Source organism: Natator depressus, chromosome 16 (assembly GCF_965152275.1).
Source record: "Natator depressus isolate rNatDep1 chromosome 16, rNatDep2.hap1, whole genome shotgun sequence".
NCBI lineage: Eukaryota > Metazoa > Chordata > Testudines > Cheloniidae > Natator > Natator depressus.
Genome location: NC_134249.1, coordinates 16747717 through 16768974, shown reverse-complemented (window position 1 = coordinate 16768974; position 21258 = coordinate 16747717). Strand labels below are relative to the sequence as shown.

At 38.5% G+C, this 21258-nt stretch overlaps 1 protein-coding gene across 1 annotated transcript in view; it reads left to right on the top strand.

Annotated features, from left to right (window-relative positions):
- The window catches only part of SETX (senataxin), a 48245-nt gene that overhangs the window by 8447 nt on the left and 18540 nt on the right, over positions 1–21258 (top strand). Inside the window, exons 5-15 of the mRNA XM_074974023.1 lie at positions 2330–2549; positions 3645–3764; positions 6422–6593; positions 7713–7803; positions 8834–13495; positions 14586–14688; positions 15457–15633; positions 18142–18371; positions 18920–19087; positions 19719–19875; positions 20756–20857. Coding sequence (XP_074830124.1) covers positions 2330–2549; positions 3645–3764; positions 6422–6593; positions 7713–7803; positions 8834–13495; positions 14586–14688; positions 15457–15633; positions 18142–18371; positions 18920–19087; positions 19719–19875; positions 20756–20857 — 6202 coding nt within the window. The remainder of the gene's footprint in view (positions 1–2329; positions 2550–3644; positions 3765–6421; positions 6594–7712; positions 7804–8833; positions 13496–14585; positions 14689–15456; positions 15634–18141; positions 18372–18919; positions 19088–19718; positions 19876–20755; positions 20858–21258) is intronic.

Genomic DNA, 21258 nt, shown 5'->3' with positions numbered 1-21258 from the left:
CAATTAGAATTTGGATAGGAATACAATCCAAAGAAAATGGAATTCTGTTGCCTGTAAAGAAAATAATTGACTGAGAATGGGGGAATCAGAAGTGAAGGAGAGGAGGGAAATGCATCATGTATTCAGGAAATGAAATTCATATAAAGTGGAAAGTGTGGTGCAGAAGCTCACAATGTGTAACTCTGGGTCACTGATACCTGTCAAGGAACAAAGGCTATGGGGCTTTGTTTTCAGAAGTGATGAGAACTTAAAAGTTCAGTTAAAGTCAATAGGAGTTGCAGGAGTTCAGCATCTCTGAAAATAAAGATCTGTGCTTTCAAACTGAGTCCAAGTATATTTTGTATGCCACTCTTTCCAAGATAGCCAAATACAATGTTCATACTCCAGCCTTGTGCTAGGATGTTGAGTCTTTCCATCTCTGTTATCATTTGGTTTTAGTCACTAAAAGCTATATCCTTGGGTAGTCTGAGGTTCAGAGATCTTGGAATTACCTCCAATGTGAAATAGAAGTGGTGAGAGTGGCACTGTCAATTGGAATAAGAGACAGTCAGGAACACACTTCCTCCCCAAATCCTGTAATTACAGAGCATTCCCATAGCATATATAGTGACATAGCACACAGAGTTTGACATTACCAGCAGGCACAGTTGTCCTTTATTTTAGTCTTCTTCATTCTGAGACTAGTGGAGGCTAGATGGTATTTTTAGTTGTATGTATCTTAATGAGGTTCAGGGAGGATATTTTAATAGGCCAATCCTAGACCACAATGGGAGGTCTCTGTGCCATATGTTCTAGTTCGAAGCAGACCTTGAGGGCATTCATAATGTAGTAGATGGCGGTAGCTTATCACCTTTTGAACCCAGTCCCTTAAGGAATGGTAAGAAAGTGGGAATTTCTGGGGTGCATCTGGGTTGAAAGTCACAGGTATTATCAAAATGTCGACATTTGCAGGCCAAATAGCATTGGAAGGCCAGAAAAAGACCTAAGGAAGTAATTGGTACAGAGTTGGATAAGTGTGAGTGCCCCTCTTCGTTCGCTCCCTTGACATAATCTTAACTCCACAGGGAGACTTAGATTATCCTACAAAACTGCCTTTGCATACAGCTAGATCTGCCCTGATCTTACTGGTAGCTTCAATAGCTGTGGGAAGGATTGAGGAGTGGTGGTTATATAGAATCCACAGAACACCTGGATCTTAGGATCTAAGCCCTGATACCGTTGAAAGCCCTGCTGTGTATCTTGAGGGATTCATAGTACACTTTAGGACTAAGGCAGGACAGAATGTCCTCCTTACTTCACTTCCGAGAAAGTCAGTGAATAGTTTGATATGAGTAAGCAACTTTGGGTGTGTAGATCAGGAGGGATATAAGGGTTTATAGTAACCTAGGCAGGCTATTCACCTTAATATTCTTTTTATTCCACAGGAAGAGGTGAGTATTTGTCATTTTTTCAAGTTATTTGATATTGTGTCTAACTGTGGATCCAGATTTTACTTGACAGAGTTTGATAGCTGGTATGGATGTGGATCTGTAGGCATTTTAGGGAGGCTACCCACTGAAAATGCTGCCATTCAAACTGATGTATAAGCTGGTCCTGAGAAATGCATAGGAGATATATTACCCTATTTTATAATCTGACAATATACTGTACATAACATAAAAATGGCCATACTGGGTCAGACCAAAGGTCCATCTAGCCCAGTATCCTGTCTTCCGACAGTGGCCAATGCCAGGTGCCCCAGGGGGAATGAACAGAACGGTAAGTATCAAGTGATCCATCCCATCGCCCATTCCCAGCTTCTGGCAAACAGAGGCTAGGGACGCCATCTCTGTCCATCCTGGCTGATAGCCATTGATGGACCTATCCTCCGTGAACTTATCTATAGTCCTTCAAGTATGTCAAAAGATGGATTCTGGCTCAGTAATAAGTAGACAGGCATCCTTCGCATACAGCATTAACTTATGGTTCCTTAATTGCACTTCTGTCTGTGTTAAATGTTGATCAGTAAAGTTTCAAGGATATCAAACAAGTCTAGAGATAAAGAGTGCCTCTATCTTGTGCCTCCAGTGAGATTTTGCCCTTGAATGTATGCTTTCTAACTCTTTTGGATTTTTTAGATTGCATTGCACACAGTTTGTAATATGCACGGGGAAATGTTTGTTTATGCTGGAAGAATACTTGATTCTCACTTTCAAGAACTTGCCCTTAGTACAAATGTATTTGACCACATTTTATTAGGAATATGGCTGTTAAACTTACAGCTTTTTCTGAGATTCCTGTTTGTCGTATTCTTTTTAGTAATATTTAAGTATTTTTTTTTAATATATAGATTCGTCGATGGGCCATCCTGACAGCAAGAAATTTAGGGAAAGTCGACAGGGATGATTACTATGACTTACAGGAAGTGTTGACTTGCTTGTTTAAAGTCATTGAGTTGGGGCTGTTTGACAGTCCTGATATTTATAGTTCTTCAATGATTGAGAAGGGGAAACTCATTCTTCTGCCATCCCATTTGTATGATACCACCAACTACAAAAACTACTGGCTTGGTAAGTGTTTGTTCAGTAGTGAGCTGTATTTGTGCTTTCTCTTCTCCCCCCCCCCCCCCCCCCGGGTGGGGGTTGGCTGTGGCATTTCTTTCAAGTGGCAGGCCAACCCCTATGCTCTGCTCTGAGTGGAATTCTGCGATTCACCCCACTTCTAACTGAACCCCAAGGTTACAATGCCTCTGGAGAATCCTTGCTAGAGAATCCTCTCCGGGAATTGGACCAGCTGGTAAACTCAGTAACAGAGAACAGCTTTTTCAAAACAGAGTATGATTTATTTACTCTTAGGAACATTACAAGCAGGAAGAAAAGGGTTAAAAAAAAGCCTAAATGCATATTGCCTTACCTAAACATAGCCTTTCCTTGCTAGTTTAAGTAGGTTCCACTTGAACCAGACACCCCTCAAGCACTGAAGCTTGGTGAAACAGGATGTACCTTTGTAGCTGCTGCTGCCTCTCTGTGTCTCCCCTTCAGGACACAGGCTGTCTTTTATTCATTTCAAAGGTTTCTTTGAAAGTTCCCACCTAAAGATCTCCTAAGGTTTCAAACAGGGCTCCTGAACCTGACCGAACTGGCTTGTTCGCTTCTTTAGATGGGGTTTGGAGGTGCCTTCATCCATTAGATTCTTGGTATTGTCCAGGCAATTGAATTCTGTCTACAGCTATTGTTTTGGGTTCATGCAGGATTTAACCTTTAGTCACCTTTTAGCCGGCAAAATAGAGTAACCACCAAACCCACAGGTATATCGCTGTTCTTCACGGGAATATTCATTCTGCAAAGTTAGAGTTGTTGAAATTTCAGTTAATTCTCTTTGGATCTTGTCTCAAGCCCTATGAGATCAGTACAATCAAAGTTCTTGAAATGTGTAATGCATTTTGGGAGTTGTCAAATAAAAGAATTCTAACTGTGTCTGTCCAGGAGGCTCAGTAGCTTATTTAAATTCATCCGCTTCAGGTTCCTCTGATGCTGATCATTTCCTCTGAGAGCTTTCATTGCAGTGAGCTTTGGAAAACAGTACTATTTAGGTTTGCCAAAACTTGAAGGGGGAAAAAAATGGATCTCCTACACAAACATAAAGACAGATTGCTTTCATTGCAGGTATCTGTATGTTGCTAACAGTGCTGGAAGAACAAGCTATGGATTCTTTGTTGCTGGGTCCAGATAAGCAGAATGATTTCATGCAGTCTATACTTCACACCATGGAGAAACAAACAGATGGTAATTAATTTTAACTGATGAGGCAGTGGTAGAGATTAAAAATGGATTATGAACAGTCATATTCTGGTTGTGATATAATTCCTAATAGAACTTACTACTTTTGTTGAGCAAATTATTTTTGGTATAGAAGTATAATGCCAAAGACAGGGTTTCTCAGACTTCGACATTTCATTCCTTCCCTGATGTGAAGAACAATATTTGGACATATACCTTGAGACAAATACTGAAAAACAAGGTTCAAAGGGACTTTGAAAAGTGGAGAAAAGGTGCCTCTTATGGCTTTATGGAGCCATATGTAAAGCGTTAGGTGAGGGCAAACTTTTTTTTCTAATTACTGGGTGATTTCCACTTAGAAGAGATGATGTAGTTTTTTCCATGTGGTATGTATTCTGGCTCTTGCATTCTAAAGGGAAGAAGTCACTCTTCCAGGATTATGTTTTTACATTTCCTGGAAGCTGAATTTCCATATCCTCCTGATTAGTGGTGTGAGAGACAATTCAGTGAAAATGGAAAGTTCATAGTTGTGTGGTAACTATTTTAATTTGCAAATGTAACATTTCAAACTTTGTAGTTCCTGCTTATTATTTTTCGGATCCTTTTTCTGAGACTTGGATGTTTTTAATTATTTATAAGTTTCTTTTTGTAATATGAGAAGAAAAAGATTGGATCTTTATAAGTGCAATATTTTCATTAAAGAAAAAGTTTATAATCTTACATGAAGAAGGAAGAACACATATACAAGAAAACTGTATAGTATCATTATCTCAGATCTGAAGGAGCTTTAAAAGGAAATACCCCTTCAGTAGTTGATAGATTATTCTATTTTAATTAGCCTCTAGATGAAGCAACAAAAACAAAGGAAAAGAGGAGGAGGAGGAAAAGTTAAAATTACTCAAATTGTGGTAAGAGTCTTCTGTATATATGAGGATCCTCTCCTTTTTTATCCTTTTCCTGAAGTAATTGCATCTAAATATCTAAGACTTTTTTGCTTTGTCAGTCATAAAAATACAACCTTTTACCATCAAACATTAGTGCTAGTCTTCTGGGGTAAAAAAAAAAAAAAAAAAGATGCCTAAATACCAATATAATTCAATCACTTTTTAATTATTCTGCACCCCCTTGTTAGTGTTATGTGAGCTAGAACTCGAAAAATGGAGACTATGTCCTGAGTATAAAATTGAGCTTTAGCATTATCCGAACTAAAGGAGATAATTAAGGTCTGGGATTTCTGCAGACAAAGAATCTTGTTGGCCATCAATTTTTTTATTGGCAGAGTAAATTTATAATCAGATATTTTGTCAAGTAACAAAGGAATTTCTTTAATAGCATCTTCTCTTTCATTCCTTTTGGTAATCCCAGTACTCTAGTTTTTAATGCAAGAGTTGTTTTTTAAAAACTCAAGAGTTCTTCTACAGAAGCATATGTTTTCTTGAATCAGTGAACTTCTAGCAAATTTACATTTATCTAAAGCAGATTGAAGCTTCATTTTTTTTAGCTGATGTCTGTAATTTACTTTATACTGTTTACAAATTCCTCAGTTTCAGTTACTGTGGGAAAAGAATCTGATTTATCTGCACTCATTTTAACAGTTTCCAAAATATCCTCTAAAGATATGTCAGATTCTGACTCTTAACAGCTTCGTTAATGAAACTAGAATGGAATGCTGAGAATGAGTTACTCTGTGCTGGCCACTCAAAATGCTGTGTCATTTTCTGTACCAGAATAGAAGATGCTGATTTAAAAAAAAAAAAAAATCTATCTATCTTTGTAACTGAATCTTCTTAGGTACTTTTCTCCATTGAATCATTAAAAATTTTCTAACTGCAGAAGTCTAAATAGAAGATTCTTTTGAACAAATCAGTTGACAAAGCTGTAAGATTCAGATATTCTTCCCTGCCTAGCCCTGTGTTCTCCACACAAATACCTGTAAATAACAATAATAAACACTTTTACCAAATCTTTTTATCTTTTCAGATTTTATTGTGTTTAGAGGCAAGAGGGAAAAAATTAAATTTCTCATCTTGTTCACTTCCTCTAGGGAGGGGGCTCCTAGCCACACTAATGGCTAGACAGGGGAGGCAGGCCAAACAGAAGGACACAGTGGCTGCAAAACCTGAAATATGAAATAAAGAAAAATAAAGCTCTTTCTCAGACATAACACTCCTTCCCTGGGCAGCTATATGAGGCATAATAACTCATCTCAATAATATACCTCTTACACGCGCCCACCAAAATATCACAACCAAAACAAAAAGGGAAAAAGGTAGGAATGACACAGCTTTGCAGTGAGGGGAAGCTTTAAAAATTATCATCCATTTTATATCTTCGCTTCTCTCGCTCCTCCAGATTACTTGTTATAGAGGGAAAGCGTGGCTGGTCTCAGACCTTATCTGCAAAACCAGTGTTGCTTCTGAGGGGAATTTTTAAATTCTTCCCCTCTCCTCTTCCTCTGGGTGGTTTTTTTTTTTAATTTTTTTAAGACATTTTTTAGGCTTAAACATTATTTTTAAAAGTTGTAATTCACCTTTTTTTCAATGTTTAACTAATAAAAGCACTGAAATGAAGAATTAAATTCACTTTGTATTCAGCTAGCAGTAGGAAAGCGCAGAACACTTTCCCCCCTCAACTGTTCATGATATTAAACTGTTACATTTCAGATGAAAGCATTGATCCTTTCTGGCCAGCGCTGCACTGTTTTATGGTGATTTTGGATCAGCTCGGGTCTAAAGTATGGGGTCAACTCATCGATCCAGTCCAGGCCTTTCAAACCATTATCAACAATGTCAGCTACAACAATGAAATAAAAAATATACGCAATAGTTCAAGGAGGTGAGTTCAAGTTTTAAAATTTAACATAATGTTTGAGATGCATCTTTTAAGAATAACCATAACATCTTTTAAGAGTAACCATATATTAGACATTCAAAATTAAGCAACCAGCAGACTAGCTAAGTCACCCATTCAACGGAAAAGTAATCTGTTAGTAAACAGCTATCCGGTTGTGGAAGTGGATTCTCTGTGCAGAGAAATTTGGAAAGCATAGTTGGGCTCCACCTTTTAAACAGTCTTCTTTACAGTACACAGTTGTTTTAAGAGGGTACTAACACTTCTTTCAGCCCCAGATTTAGGCTTTGTAAACCTTTTTCTCTTAATTACAAAACCTTAAATTAAACCTTTCCATAAAAACATTTTTCAAAAAGTGGCAATTGGGTGGGGGATATAGGACTTAAATATTCTTCTGTGGTGGTCTACAGGCCAAAATTGCCACATTATCCTATTGAAAGAAAACTAGACAGAGGAAACTTATCAGTCTTTTTTCATTATCATTAATGAGTGAAGTGAAAATAGTAAATGGCATAAATAGGTAAATTTGATTATTAAAACTGCGAATTTTTAAACATCAAAGCAGCTGTTAGTAATACAACTAAGGATGATCATTTCAAAAAAGATCTTGTTCAGTTAAACAACATGTTTATGCAAGTACTTATTACATTATATTTCTTCCTAGTATATGTTAGATCCTGAAGTCATTATCCAAATCTGTCATTTAGTAGTAAGATCTCTCTGAAGCCAGTAGCTTTCTTTTATGCAATTTCTTTAAAGCACCTACTTGGGTTGCCAACCCTCCAGGATTGTCCTGGAATTCCCAGGAATTAAAGATTACTCTTTAATTAAAGATTGTCATTATGATGAAACTTCCAGGAGTATATCCAAGCAAAATTGGCAACCCTATCTACCACACTTGTGGGCACCATAAAATAATAGAACTAGAACAATCTTACACATTCTAACGTACCATATTAATGTTTTCCCACACACATTTTATCACTTGCATCAGTTAGTAATAAAATGTGGCATCTGAAACTGTGAAATCTTCTCTGACTCTTATTTCACTTAGTTCATGAATAATTTGCACGTCTTGGAGCAACTTGTATTTCTTTTCTTTAGGACTAAATCTGAACCAGAGTCAAACTATGAGGAAGAAATGGTTACTTGCAGCCAGATAGTATATAATTATAACACAGAAAAGCCCAAAAAGGTAAATTCAAAAAAAAAAAAAGCTTTGTATTTATTTTATCTGCTATTTTTCCTGATTCATTTATTAAAGGACACTCTCAACTTAAATCATACTTAGTGTTCTTGGATAGGTTTCTTTTCAGATATATTATTTTTCTCTATTTGTAATTTGTGTGCACTGGATAGAAGTTTGTCTCTAGGCACATTCACTGTTTACCCAGTATAGTCAGTCATTTTTCTTCCTGTTTGTGTGGATCTTTCGTGGAGCAATGGAGGAGAGAGAAACATTTTATAAAATGGGTATGTGTTGTGGTAAAACAAAAATTGGTAGGGGAACTAGGAGACAGGTGTTTGTACCTGGAAACACTTTTTACCCATTTTTAAGTTTCCTAGATTTTTATTTGACAGTGTCCCTTTTATATCCTTTGTGTCGGTTTATGGATATTTTTAAACTACTGTGCTAAATATGTAATGAAGCGACATGCCATTAAATGTTTGATCTACTGAATACTTTGGACCCATACATAACTTACTTTTTTAACTGTTTCTGTTTATAAGAAACACACTTGCATCATAACTGTCACTCAACTTTTGTATCTTAAGCAAAAGTGCTGTGACTATCTGATATCAAAATAGTGCAGAGTCTGTAAACATTTAAAATAAAGTACATTTGACACTTTGACATGGAAACTCATGCTACATACTGTGAATGGTGCTTTGGTTTTTTAAATGACTAAGTGAACTGTTTTCAATATTTTAATCTCATGGTTTATTCTTTGGGACTTGGAGAAGTTCCTTGTGTATGGTAGAGTTTGGTCTTGTTTAGACTGTAGAGGTAAAATGGTTAGTAACTGATTTCTAGGATGCCACTGAACTGCTGTATCAAATCAGTGCCCATAAATAATTAATAAGCACTATTTGTAGGGGTGGAAGCTAAAAGAAACTTTTGGCTGAGAGTATTGTTTGGTAAATCAAAGCAATCCAAATGAACTATAAGAGTGATATTGTGCAAAATACCTAATGAATAGTTGATTTGTCTTTTTCTATTTCAGGATACTGGATGGAAGACAGCCATTTGTCCGGATTATTGCCCCAATATGTACGAAGATATGCAGACATTGGCTAATGTGCTTCAATCTGATATTGGCCAAGATATGCGCGTCCATAACAGCACATTTCTATGGTTTATTCCTTTTGTTCAGTCCCTAATGGACCTCAAGGACTTGGGCGTGGCTTATATAGTAGAGGTCATTCACCATCTGTGCTCGGAAATCAAAGGCTTTCTCAGTGAAAGAGTCCAGCAATGTGACAAAGTTTCTGAATTTTTCATCCTGATTTTGGTGTCAGTTGTTGAACTACACAGAAATAAAAAGTGCCTGCATTTGCTTTGGGTTAGCTCTCAGGAATGGGTGGAAGCAGTAGTGAAATGTGCTAAACTTCCAACTATAGCATTTACGCGCTGCTCTGAAAAAGCACCTGGAAACGCTCCTAAACTTACACCAACAATATCTTCACAGGCTTCTAACTCTGTACAGCATGCTTGCGTGCAGTTGATACGCAGCCTTCTTCGAGAAGGCTACCAGTTAGGGCAACAAACTGTTTGCAAACAGTTTCTAGATAAACTCAATCTGCTTTTGCGTGGAAACTTACCTATGGGTTGGCAGCTGAACAACCGGGAAACTCAGGAATTGCAAATGTGTTTAAAGCAGGTAATAAGAAGTATAAAGGACAGATCATCAAATGCTTCCATACCTGTGGAAAATAGCGTGATCTGTACAAATTTGCCCACCATTGCTATAAAGCAAGAGAAAGGGACAGCCAGTGACAGGTGTCAGATGAATATACAATACAGGGATAACCTCAGTCCCCCATTTTCTTTAGCATCTGGGAGCGATGAGGCTTGTCAAGAGAGTTCTTCCCCAAGAAGAAGAGGTATCTGGGAAGAGGAATATAGGGAAATGTCTTTTAACAATACAAAATTATGTGTAACTGCAGAATGCCTTTTGACAGATATTAAAAAAGAACCTCATGATAGGTCATTTCAGGAATGTGAACATTCTGATAGCTCTGGAGCAACAAAAATACACAAGGATACCCATAAAAATGGAAACAACTACCAAGTGCAGGGGAACCAAAATAAGAATAACTCCTTACTTAAACAGTGCTTCAACACAAGTCCTCAAGTCTGTGATTTCAAAAGTCATACTATATTGGAGAGAGACGAAACAGAAGTGAGGATGCCAGAGTGTCTGAGTGCTCAATCTTGTTCCAGTTCTCATGAAGATATTCACAGCTCAAATGGAAAGGATGGAAGTTGCTCCCCTAATTCCTGTTCAAAGTTTAAGGTAGATCCTGATAAAATCACAAATTTGAAAACCCAGGTACAGAATGCTGATTGGGCCACAAAACTATTGAAGTTAATGAAGCAATCAGCTTCAAATTCAGAAGTAGACCAACTACAGTCTCGCTCTGAGAGTCTCTGTACAAGTAAAGATGGCAGCAGAGATCAGGAAGTGAATATTTTGAATGAAGGTGAAACCTCAGTTAACTTTAATACTTCAAACGCTTCTGAAAATAAACAGGAGAACAGCATGAACAGTACTTTTCAAATCAAGGTGCTCTCTCTTAAGCAGGAATCAAATGACACCAAGGCAGATTATTCAAATTTCATTAAAAAAGAGGCTGGCTTGGAAGAAAGTGGAGGTGAAGAAGACAATATTCCACTTGATACGTTTATACATTATTTAAAGAAAAAGAGATCCCTTTCAGGAAGATCAAGTTCTTTGCCAAAGCCTTTACTGAATAAAGACCTGAACACAGAAATACCAGATCAAGGACAGTCTAATTCTGGCAGTTTATGCCCAAAGAGAGGTGACCTCAAAGATCAAAAAGTGAGCATGCTACGTACAGATAAAACTTCAGCAAATTTTAACAGTCTATCTAGTTCTGAAAATAAAGAGGAGATACCTAGGAATGCTCCTCTAATCAGTCCACTCTTAATTAAGCATGAGTCAACTGACAGACTGTTAGATTTTTCAAGATATTTTAAAAGAGAAGGCAATTCAGAGGAAAAAAGAAATCATGAAGATAATGCAGCAGTTGCATGTGATTTGGTAAAGCAATTTGGAGCTAGCCCCTTAACAGACTCTCAGATTGATAGAGACCTTGATAAATTATCCTTAGCCGCTTATGCCAAAGGTGTCAATTTTCCTGTTGATTCAAGCCAAGAACGCTCAGTACATCTGAGTCACATTAAAAGGAAAGTAAAAGGTGCTGTTAGATCATCCACAAAGGGCCAAAGTAATGAGTCCTCTTCTGATGCAGATTGTCCCAACAATGAAGTCATCATCATTTCAGATTCCTCTTCTGATGAGGAAAAAAAGTTGGATATTAAGAAACCAGTAAAAAAAGATGTGTATATGTGTCCAGAAAAACAGCCTTTAACACCTGACTATGTTTCTGATAGTGCAAACAAAAAAGAGCAATTGGAGACTCATAGCTCCCCGTTGCCATGTGAGGAACATAATTCTCAATTTTTTGAGTTTGAAACTGAAGATGATGTGTTTTCAGTCTGGCAAGATTCTCAGATAAATGATGAGGAAGTGAATCAGGCACAGGAACAAGACTCTAACTTGACATCAACAAGCAAATGTGCTTCAGATAGTTTTGAGTTGGCAGATCGTATAAATGACTGGGGTTATGATACAGATTATATCAGTGATGATGTCATTGAAAAAGCAGAAGAGGCCGTTGAAAGGCAGGTAGATTCTCTGTCTCATAAGGAAGTTAGTAAAACTGGCACGAAATCTGAGGCAACTTTTCAAGAGCCTGCTATCCAGGGAAATGCAACTGCTCAGTCTGAGAATTCTACTCAGCCAGATGCTGTTGCTAAAGTCCATGCCAAAAACACAGGCTTGATGGAACCCAGAGCATCTGCATCTAGTGTATCATTAGCTTCAAAGTTGACTATTAAAAAAAGCACTTTAAGCCCAGGCAAAAGCGTAGCAAAATCCAAGTTGGTAAGAACTGCCCTTAGAAGTCCCAGAAAAATGAGCCTTAAAACTGTGCAAAACAAAAAACTTCCTCAGACTAGTTCTAGAAATACTGAGCCTTGCAGGTCAACCCCTGCTGTAGTTCCTCCAAAGAAAGTTCACCAGTGTCCTGAGCCAACTTCAACTGTGGTCAAACTTGGCCTAAAAAAGGCCCCCCGCAAAGCATTTGAGTTATCCCAGCGATCCTTAGATAGTCTGGCTGAATTGCGCAGTTATGGGAAAGCTGCTGGGGCAGTTCAGACTCCACAGAAACAAAAAACTAAATTAATTGCTCCACAGAATCTACTTACAAAACATAATAGAAAAATGTTAGCCTGCCAAGATCTTCCATTTCGGAGGCAGATAAGACCCACACAAGTGGGGAGAGGGAAAAATCAGATAGGAAGTTCTGAGGGCAGAAGGAAAAAAATAACTGAAAAGTCTGATCCAAAGCACCCAATACAACAGCCTGTGGATTTTGACCCCGTATCTGCTGTGGGAACTAGTGAAAAACAAAAAGCGAGCACAGCTGAGCGGGTATGCTATCCCTCAAGCAATGACGGGAAAAATGTGAGAAAAAGCTGCTCACCTGGGAGAAAGGAAGTCCAAACTACACACATGAATAAAATGGCTCCACATGGTTCTAAGGAATCTAACATGAAAATAGAAGAAAACAATATGGCAGTTCCTGCATTACAGATCAAATCATGTTTTTCTTCATCTTTAAATGGAGACTACAAAAATGAACCTGCAGAGAGAGAATATGTTGTCCCTCTAGTTTCCCCATCTACACCTAACTTTGAGGGGGCAACTTTGGAAGTGAGCAAGCCTAAATTAAATGAAGAGAGTGATGATGATTTATTTTTAACTCAGTTAGATCCTGTGGATATGGAAATGTGTTCGCAGATGGAAAATGTTGGAGATATTATAATAGCTAGTGAAAAAGAGCCAGTAGACACGGAAGTAGATGCTGCTGAAAGTCTGCTGCAGAATGAGCCCTTAGGTATTGTGAAGTGCAAGTACAAAGATTGTACAGAACAGGTGGAAAAGACAGTGGAGTACTGTAGGAAGCATTCTGCCACTGATGCTTCAGATCATCTCTTTGTCAAGCCAGGTTTACCACCTCGTAAGCCTGAAAAACCTTCCACTACTAAAATTTTCAGCTCAAATAGCTCTTCACGGAGTGCCAACCTCACGAAGGATCTTGAAAATATTTCAAAGCACTCGTCATCAAAAGCCAAGTCAAATGTGGTAAAATCCAGAGTGTCCAAGACAGGGAATCCAAAAGCTGTATCGGCAGAGAACCAGATAGTCAAGACCCCAAGTTTCAGCAATAGTCTTCGGTCCCAGAGTTCCAGCAATGTTCTCCGGCCCCAGAACATGCAGACAAACAGTACTTCATGTTTTCCCAACAGGTCTGCCTTGGGGGCTCATTCAGGGCAAGCAAGAGGTCTCCCTTCCTTTCCACAAGCAAATGCTCTTGTCACTCAACAGCGTGATCATAGTATTTTTGTTACAGAGATTCTGAAATGGAACTATGAAATGTTTGTCAACTTCAGCCAGTTTGGACTTCCACATAACCTTCTTCAATCAATTATGGTCTCTGTTCCTGTCAAATTTCAGGGATACAATGACTATTTTAACACATTTTTCCCCTTGATGATGCTAAATGCCTTTGAAACAGTAAGTAACTTATCTGCTTTTTTTATGAAACTGTTACCACTTTAAGTTTGTTTTCATCAAGCACAGAAAATTTTAGGAAGAGCTAAAAGAGCTAGGTACCTGCTCATCTTAACTTCTGAAAATGTTATTGTGCCTTGATTTAAAAAAAAAAAAATCTTAATGATATTTGTACATTTCTGTGGAAAGGACAGGGTTAGAGCTTAAAATGTTATAGCTTAATTTAGTGCTCAGAAAAATGATATTCCATGAGCACTGTTGCCATGCCCTCTGCACTCCCATCCACTGTAACTGAGCTCTTTCAGTTAACTTTTAAAAGGCCACCTGCAAAGGGAAAAATTGGGTTTGTGCCCCTTTTTCTTCATAGTGTATAAAGAAGGCCTAAAAGGGAAAATCTCAATGTCTTTTTACAAGAAAAAGTCAGGTCTTGGCTATTTTGTTTTCCAAAAATATGTTAAGAATGAATAGATCAGTCAGGCTTCTGACATCAAGAAGCTTTGCAAAAGAGATCCAGTTGATATGGGAAATGATCTTATTTCAGACTGCTTAAAATTTTAACATCAGTGTAACACAAACATTTGCTAGAAAAGTGTTCTGGTAAAGGTACAATATCCCTGTCCCTTTAATTAAGGAAGAACTCTGTGTAAGCTTGAAAGCTTGTCTCTTTCACCAGCAAAAGTTAGTCCAATAAAAATTATTACCTCACTCACCTTGTCCCTTCAATTAGCGTCTGAGAATGCTTTCAAGCCCCACCTCTGCATCCCCCCAAAAGTCCTTCAGCAGAAACAGGGCAGATAAGACTTGACAGTAAAAAAGCAAACAGAAAAACTGTTTTTGGAGCAGACTGGTAAGAAAAACTCTTTCAGGCTTCTTTCTTGCAGAAATATTGAATGTTGTTCCATTTTGAAGGTCACCTTATATCTTGACCTGCAACAGTACCATCGGTTTCGCTTCATTTCTGCCAGTTCACTTCAGTACTGGTGCTCTTCACTAGTCATGACAAATCATGGTGTAATTTTAGAATATAATTTATCCTTATGAAAAACAACCTCCTAAAATATTTTCATATAACTTCCACTTTTATTACATGCAGGTTGCACAGGAATGGATAGAAAACCAGAAAACAAGAGAGAAAAATTATCATCATTTGCACTTACAAAATTTCTGTGCTGACTTGAATCGAGCAGATTTTACAGGTGAGTATTTATGAAAACACCCAGTTTTCTGGGGAAATAGGCAAAAATACAATGAATTGAATTAATGAATTAAAACTGAGTGGTAGAAATAGGTGTAGGAGATACACAAATCCGAGTGCTCAAATTTATGTTGTGGTTACAGGTCGAACCTGAGGCCTAGTTACAAATACAGTGATGAGCTTGGTATAAATGCATAAACAGAAATGTACTTTATTGCCAATCTAGAGAAAACATTGTGCCAGTCAGATATGGCACAACTATTGCTCCTAATTATGTAGGAGCAGTTTGCGTGTGACATCCAGAATGCCCAGATTTATAAGACTTTTCCGTTGTTTATTTGAAAAAAGGTACAAAATACATGTTGGTGAAAAGTACCCCATGCAAGGAATTCATGCTTCAAAATTGCTCACTATGCCAAGCTGTTTTCTGAATATTTTAATATATCAGATCTGACCCATTTAGAATTGTTTGACAAATTTCCTGGAAAAGGAGATGGGAATGAAGTAGCTTTTCGGCTTATTTGGTTTCATGTGTCTGATCTGAGTCCAAGATTGGCAACCAGGTACTCTTGAGTTATAATCCTGCTTCTTGCATAGATTCCTTGAGCCTTGGGCAGGTCACACACTGTAAAGTCTGCATTTATCTAACTTTTAACCATTTTAAAAATTAGATGCATATTTCAGAAGTCCCTGCAATAAATGAATAGTTCAGTGGTTACCCAAATACGGCTGGCTGTGCCCATGTTAATTTTTACATTGTTCCCGGTAGCGTGCATTCGGGAAAGTGATCTGGCAAAACAGCTTCATCCAAAGGATGACGACTTGATCTTTTTGGTGGTGCCTGAAAAACAAAACACCTTTACAGAAGAAAGCGAGATGGAGAGCCATCTAGTGTATCATGTTGGTTTTGTGACCCGCTTCTCCCGTGCATCACTCCGTGAAACGAGTAAGTAAAAGTCGTTAAGAGATATTATAGTATAATCCACTAGGATGGGAGCTGGTTCTTTTTGCATGATAACACCATATCTTTTTATTCCCTCCAAAGTCATATTTCTCTAAATCCATTCTAATTGGTACATTTTTAACTTATTTTATTTGTATTTATTATTTCTTCTTTAGTGTTTGTCTCCAATGGCTAGCTTAGGAAGAGTTTCTGCAACAAATCTATTGTCTGATCATCTAAATATAAATTTGAGAACCCTTTTACTTTCCAACCAATATGACTTGTAAAGGTTATAACAGTGCCACTGTTAGTATTTGATCAGACCTTTCATCCTTGTTGTTCCAAAATTAAAATGTTACCTTTATTTGGGCCTGTCCCTTAATTTAGACTTTCCAAAGTACTATTAATTAATCAAGAATTAACAATTAGTCTAATCAATAACCAATAATTTAAAAACTATGATTATGTTTAGTGAGAGGGGTTCTCTTGAGTCTGAGTTAGTTTAATAACAACAAACCTCGGATAGTTAGCTTGATTGGATTTATTAATGCTTAGTAAACACAGCACATACACTGAGAGAAATAGTTACCAACAGCTGTGAAAGACTTTTCCCTATATTTCCCTGACAGCATGCATTCAGTCTGCAGATACTCTACTTCCTCCTGATTTTTAAGGGCAATTATTTTTACCCTTATCGTGTATCATTCTGGTCCTTATGTATTTCCTCTTTTTGGTACAAACTTGTTATCTTAAGCTATTTCCAAGATTCCCCATAACATTGCAACTTTTGAACTGTCTCCACATCTGTTGGTTAGTCATTTTTTATGCCCTTATTTTAGACGTTTATTTGTTTTGTGTCTTGCAGGTAGTACATTGATAAAATATCTCCGACAACCATTTTCAAAATATTCTAAGAGTTACTGCTCAGTAAAATTCCACTCTGTAAAGTTAGCTTCATCTTCCCTGTGAAACATCATGGGAGCCTTGCTCTCAGGCAAGCCTCAAAATCTTTCTTGGTCTAGCTGAAGTGTCAACAAACCTTTTACGGGTACCATCTTTTTCTATTTTAAAAAATTTATGGAGACCCCAGGAATCAAATCCTTACTCAGCAAAAGTGGGCCATATAATTAAGTGGCAATTTCCCTCTCTCTTTTGAAATGCTGTTTATGATTTTTATATTCCCCCTCCCTCAGAGTGATGTGTTGCTGCGACCCTGATAAAAATCGGACTCCCTTTATAACACCCTGTTATAACACTCCCTTTATAACACACTGTTCCTTAGCTGGCTGAAAAGGTTTCTGTTTAGTTATGTTATACACTTATTTCCCACACAAGTTGAATGCACTTCTTTTACAGCACTTACTCCTGGGAAGTAATAGACCAAGAGTCTAATCCTCATGTGCCTCCCATGTAGCTGACCTAGACATTGTTTCTTGGACCTAGTTGTAAGTCTCTTCAGTGTGTCGTGTGGTAAACTAGAAATGGAGATCTGCTGTAATGGGTGTATAACATTTTTATATAAAGTTGGTGTAGCAGGGCGTGCAGTCACTGGCACGGCGCCTCCTGCTGGTTGTCCAGGAATGAGCTCATCCAGCTCAGGAGCACCTCCTCTGGCTGGTTTCTCGCCCTTTGTTACCTGCCCTGGTGTCTCCACCACCTCTGGCCTCGTGTCCCTTCCGGACCCTGGTGCCCCTTTCCTTGGGGTGCTGCCCCATGGCAGTGCCTCCACATTCTGGCTCTCCCCACCCAGGGGAAACCCAACCCCCTATACCCACCTTGCCTCAGTGGCTCCTGCCAGTCGTCATCTAACCTATTCTCTCAGGGGAAAACTGCAGTCTGAAATGGCCGCTCATCACTGGCAAGGGGGTTGAACCCACTGCCTTTTCTTGGCCTGGCTGCCTCCCTGCAGCCCTAGTATCTCCTCAGGCCTTTGCTGCAAGGCCTCAACCTGTGAGGTCGCCAGGCCAGAGCCCCCAGCTCAGCCTGCCCTTTCCCAGTACTGCTCTGTCCAAGGTACCCCTGCTTGCTCTCCTAGGCAACCTGGTCCTCTCTTCTCCCCAGCTGGAGCAAGAGTCTCTCTCACTCTACCAGCCTGCCCTCTTTTCAGGGCCAGCAGTGCCCTAATTGGGTGCGACCACACCTGTGGCTGACTACCCAACCAACCTCTCCTGGATGCTTTTAACCCCTTTCTGACTGGAGCGGGGTGACTGCACTGCTACAGTTGGTTAAAGCCTTGGTATTCTGTCTAAGTAAAGACTGACGGTGAATAAGTGCTGTGTGTACTCTTTGGGCCCTGTCCTGTAAGATTCTGAGTGTCCTAACAATCTCAGCTGGAAAATGTTCAACATCTTCCAGAATCAGGCTGCAACGCACTAAGATGTGTTGGAGTTAAGAGTTGCAGGAGTAGTTAAATTTGTATTTGAAAAGAAATATAACCATCAAACTTGAAACGTTAATGTGAGAAGAATAAAATATATGGTTGCTTTACCATGATGCTCTTTCTTTTAACAGGGCAAAATGAGCAGCATGTTGTCTGTCACCTTTCTGTCCAAACTCGAGGCAATTTGTCATACTACATAAATCAGCCAGTGAAATGTGTAGTGGTCAGCTCTCTAGTGACCACGCAACGAAGGTTCAAAGGTCTGCTACTGTTGAGCAGGAGTCCTCTGGCTAAACCCATCATAAATCCAAGTTACACTGACTTCTGTCCCAGGGATTTGAATGTAACTTCCGAGAGCACTGTAAGTCCTGTAACTAAGTAGTAAATGGTGGTGAGGGATGACAAGTGAGCAAATTATTTTACCAATTTTGCTAAATTGTTAGAAAAGCCATCCCAGTATTTGGGTGCTCACTGAACGTAGTACTGGGCAGCTGAGCCAGGTTCAAAAGCATCTTTGAGTGTCAAACTGCATGGAGTTGATGAACTTTGTGTCTAGATAAGGGGCTGAACATATGTTCAGATGCCTCTTTTTTGTTTTGATTTATGGCACTGTATTGATATCTGTTTTAATCAAGAAGCACTCCCGTCCGCTGTTTGGTGGAGAAATACCTGCTTAGGAGTTGAGGGGGTGGTGGTAGAAAGGTAAAAGGAAAGGCATGGGAGACCTAAAATCCTCTCAGTAGCAGCCTTCAGGTCAGGGGTGTGCTGTGCAGAGAGAAAACTCAGTCTCAGAAGTGTGTGCACTCTATAAGCTCTTCAAACTGAGGGCACAACAAGAAACGCAAACTGAAAGCACAGAAACTTTTATTGATGACTTCAGTTAACAGAACATTATTTTTTTCCCTGTAGACTTCCTACATGAGAGACTACAATGCAGATCAGAAGAAGGCTATTGAAACTGCTTATGCTATGGTGAAGGAGCATCCAAGACTTCCCAGAATCTGCCTGATCCATGGGCCACCTGGGACAGGGAAATCAAAAACTATTGTTGGACTCCTGTACCGTATTCTGACAGAGGTAGGTGAATATGGTTACTCTGAAACCTGTCATATTCCGTCAGGCATTCTACCTTTGCTCACCCAAGAGAAGCAGTGAAATGAAGTAGTTGGTGACATGAACTAAATGTAATTATTCTTAAAGTATTTATTGTAGTAACTACTAGAGAATATAACTCATTCACTTTTGTTTGTTTGGTACTGAATAAGAGGCTGTGAATTTCATTGGCTACTAGCTGTGACTCTGGTATTGAAACACCACATGCATTTTGGAAAAAAAAGTTATTAATTCCAGCAATGCTTGAAAAACAAAATGCATAAATCTACTTTGCCTAGCTGTTGCATAGTTAGCAAGGTAAGAAACCTGAGTCATCTGTCACACTAAAATCATCACACCTGTTAGTTTTCGTGTTAACTCCCTATACATTAGCCAAATGTATCTCCATTAAATAGAATTCATGCCAATACTTTGCAGTTTAAGCAGAAGTCATTGCTACTCACTGTTAAGATTGGGTGGTTCCCTGAGAGAGGTCCCAGTAAAGCAGCCTTCCAGATTAACCATATCCTGTTTGAGAGGAGTGTACTGTCTAACTTTTGAAATTAAAAATCTGGACTAGACTGCTGGTTTTGATGTCTTGTTTATTAACCTGCAGAGATCTGGGAATGAGAATCCAGCTCAAAACTTGAATGCCAAGATCAAGCGAAACCGTGTTCTGGTTTGTGCACCATCCAATGCTGCTGTTGATGAACTCATGAAAAAGATAATCTTGGAGTTCAAAGAGAAATGCCAAGACAGAAAAAATCCTTTGGGTGTGCAAGTTTATCTCCATATATAAAATGGGTAACATTGAAGGAGAAAAAGGAACTGTTTAACCAGGATGCAATTGCTTCATATCATCATTTATTCATAAAGCATGTGTACAATTACAGTGCTATACAGATAAGAGTAAGATACGTTCTCCCCACAGAAGAACATAATCAGTATGACCTCACACTCCCTATTGATTGCTTTCATATGTTTCTCTAGAATGTGCATGGTATAACTTGTTTGTCAGTGACTATATTGCTTTAATAGCAAGCACTTACAAAACTTTGCAGCTTGAAATCACTATCATTGACCCTTTTCCTCTTTTTGTGTTAAAGTATTAATACACTTTTTTCTCAATATGGCTCAAAGGCTTGGATGGACGATTTCCATCTTTATACTGAAACTATTGGAATTTCCAGCTCTTATCAGTTTGCGTTGCCATTAAAGGTCAGGGTAAAATGTTTTTGCAATATATTCTGGAGTCAGTTCACTTTGTGGTTCTATTTTCTCTCACTGTTTGTGCTTGTGTGAAATTGACAATGTCTAAGCAAAGGGAGGGACTGCTCTCTACTTTGGTAGGTCAGTGTTAGGAGAAGTGAATTACTAGCAGGGAATATTCCAGTACACAGGCAAAATACTGCTGTCAGAACTGCATGCACTGTTTTTTAAACATGGCTTCACTGAAGCTCTCAAGGATTCTTCCATATAGCTGATGTTTACTCCATATTCATGTGCCTGCATTTCTGACTGTGATCTCATAGCAGATATGTAAATGTGCATCAGAAAATGCCCTTTTAAAATGAGAAATAGTGTAGATAATGAAGTCTAGCATAACTAGCTCCTATCTTGAATCTATAATCTGAAACTGTGGTTTATATACAGGAAATTGTGGAGATATAAACTTAGTGCGACTAGGTCCAGAAAAGTCAATAAGCACTGATGTCCTGAGATTCAGCCTGGACAGCCAAGTTAGCCACAGGATGAGTAAGTAACATGCAAAAATGATTACTTTAGTTTCCTTTATAAGAATATGGTCTTGAGACTGGTTATGCGATGTGCTCAGTTCCACTGGACACAAAGGAGAAACGTCATGAAGGCAGGTATTTATAGAACAGCCTATATTGTGCCACAGTGCTTTTATAAGGAACTTGTTTTCTCTATGGGCCTAAAAAGGGGGACACTGTCAATATAAATTTGGCCTAAAACTTAAATTTTGTATTTTTTTTAAAAAAAGTAAACAGCTTTTATAAGGCGAATAGATTTTTCCCGCAAATAAAAATCTACTGAGAACATTTGTATTTAAACAAACCCTTCAGTAGCATTTGAAATCTAGACACTGTGGCATTTAAAAGCCTGGCTAATAAATAGAATACTGACTTCATTGA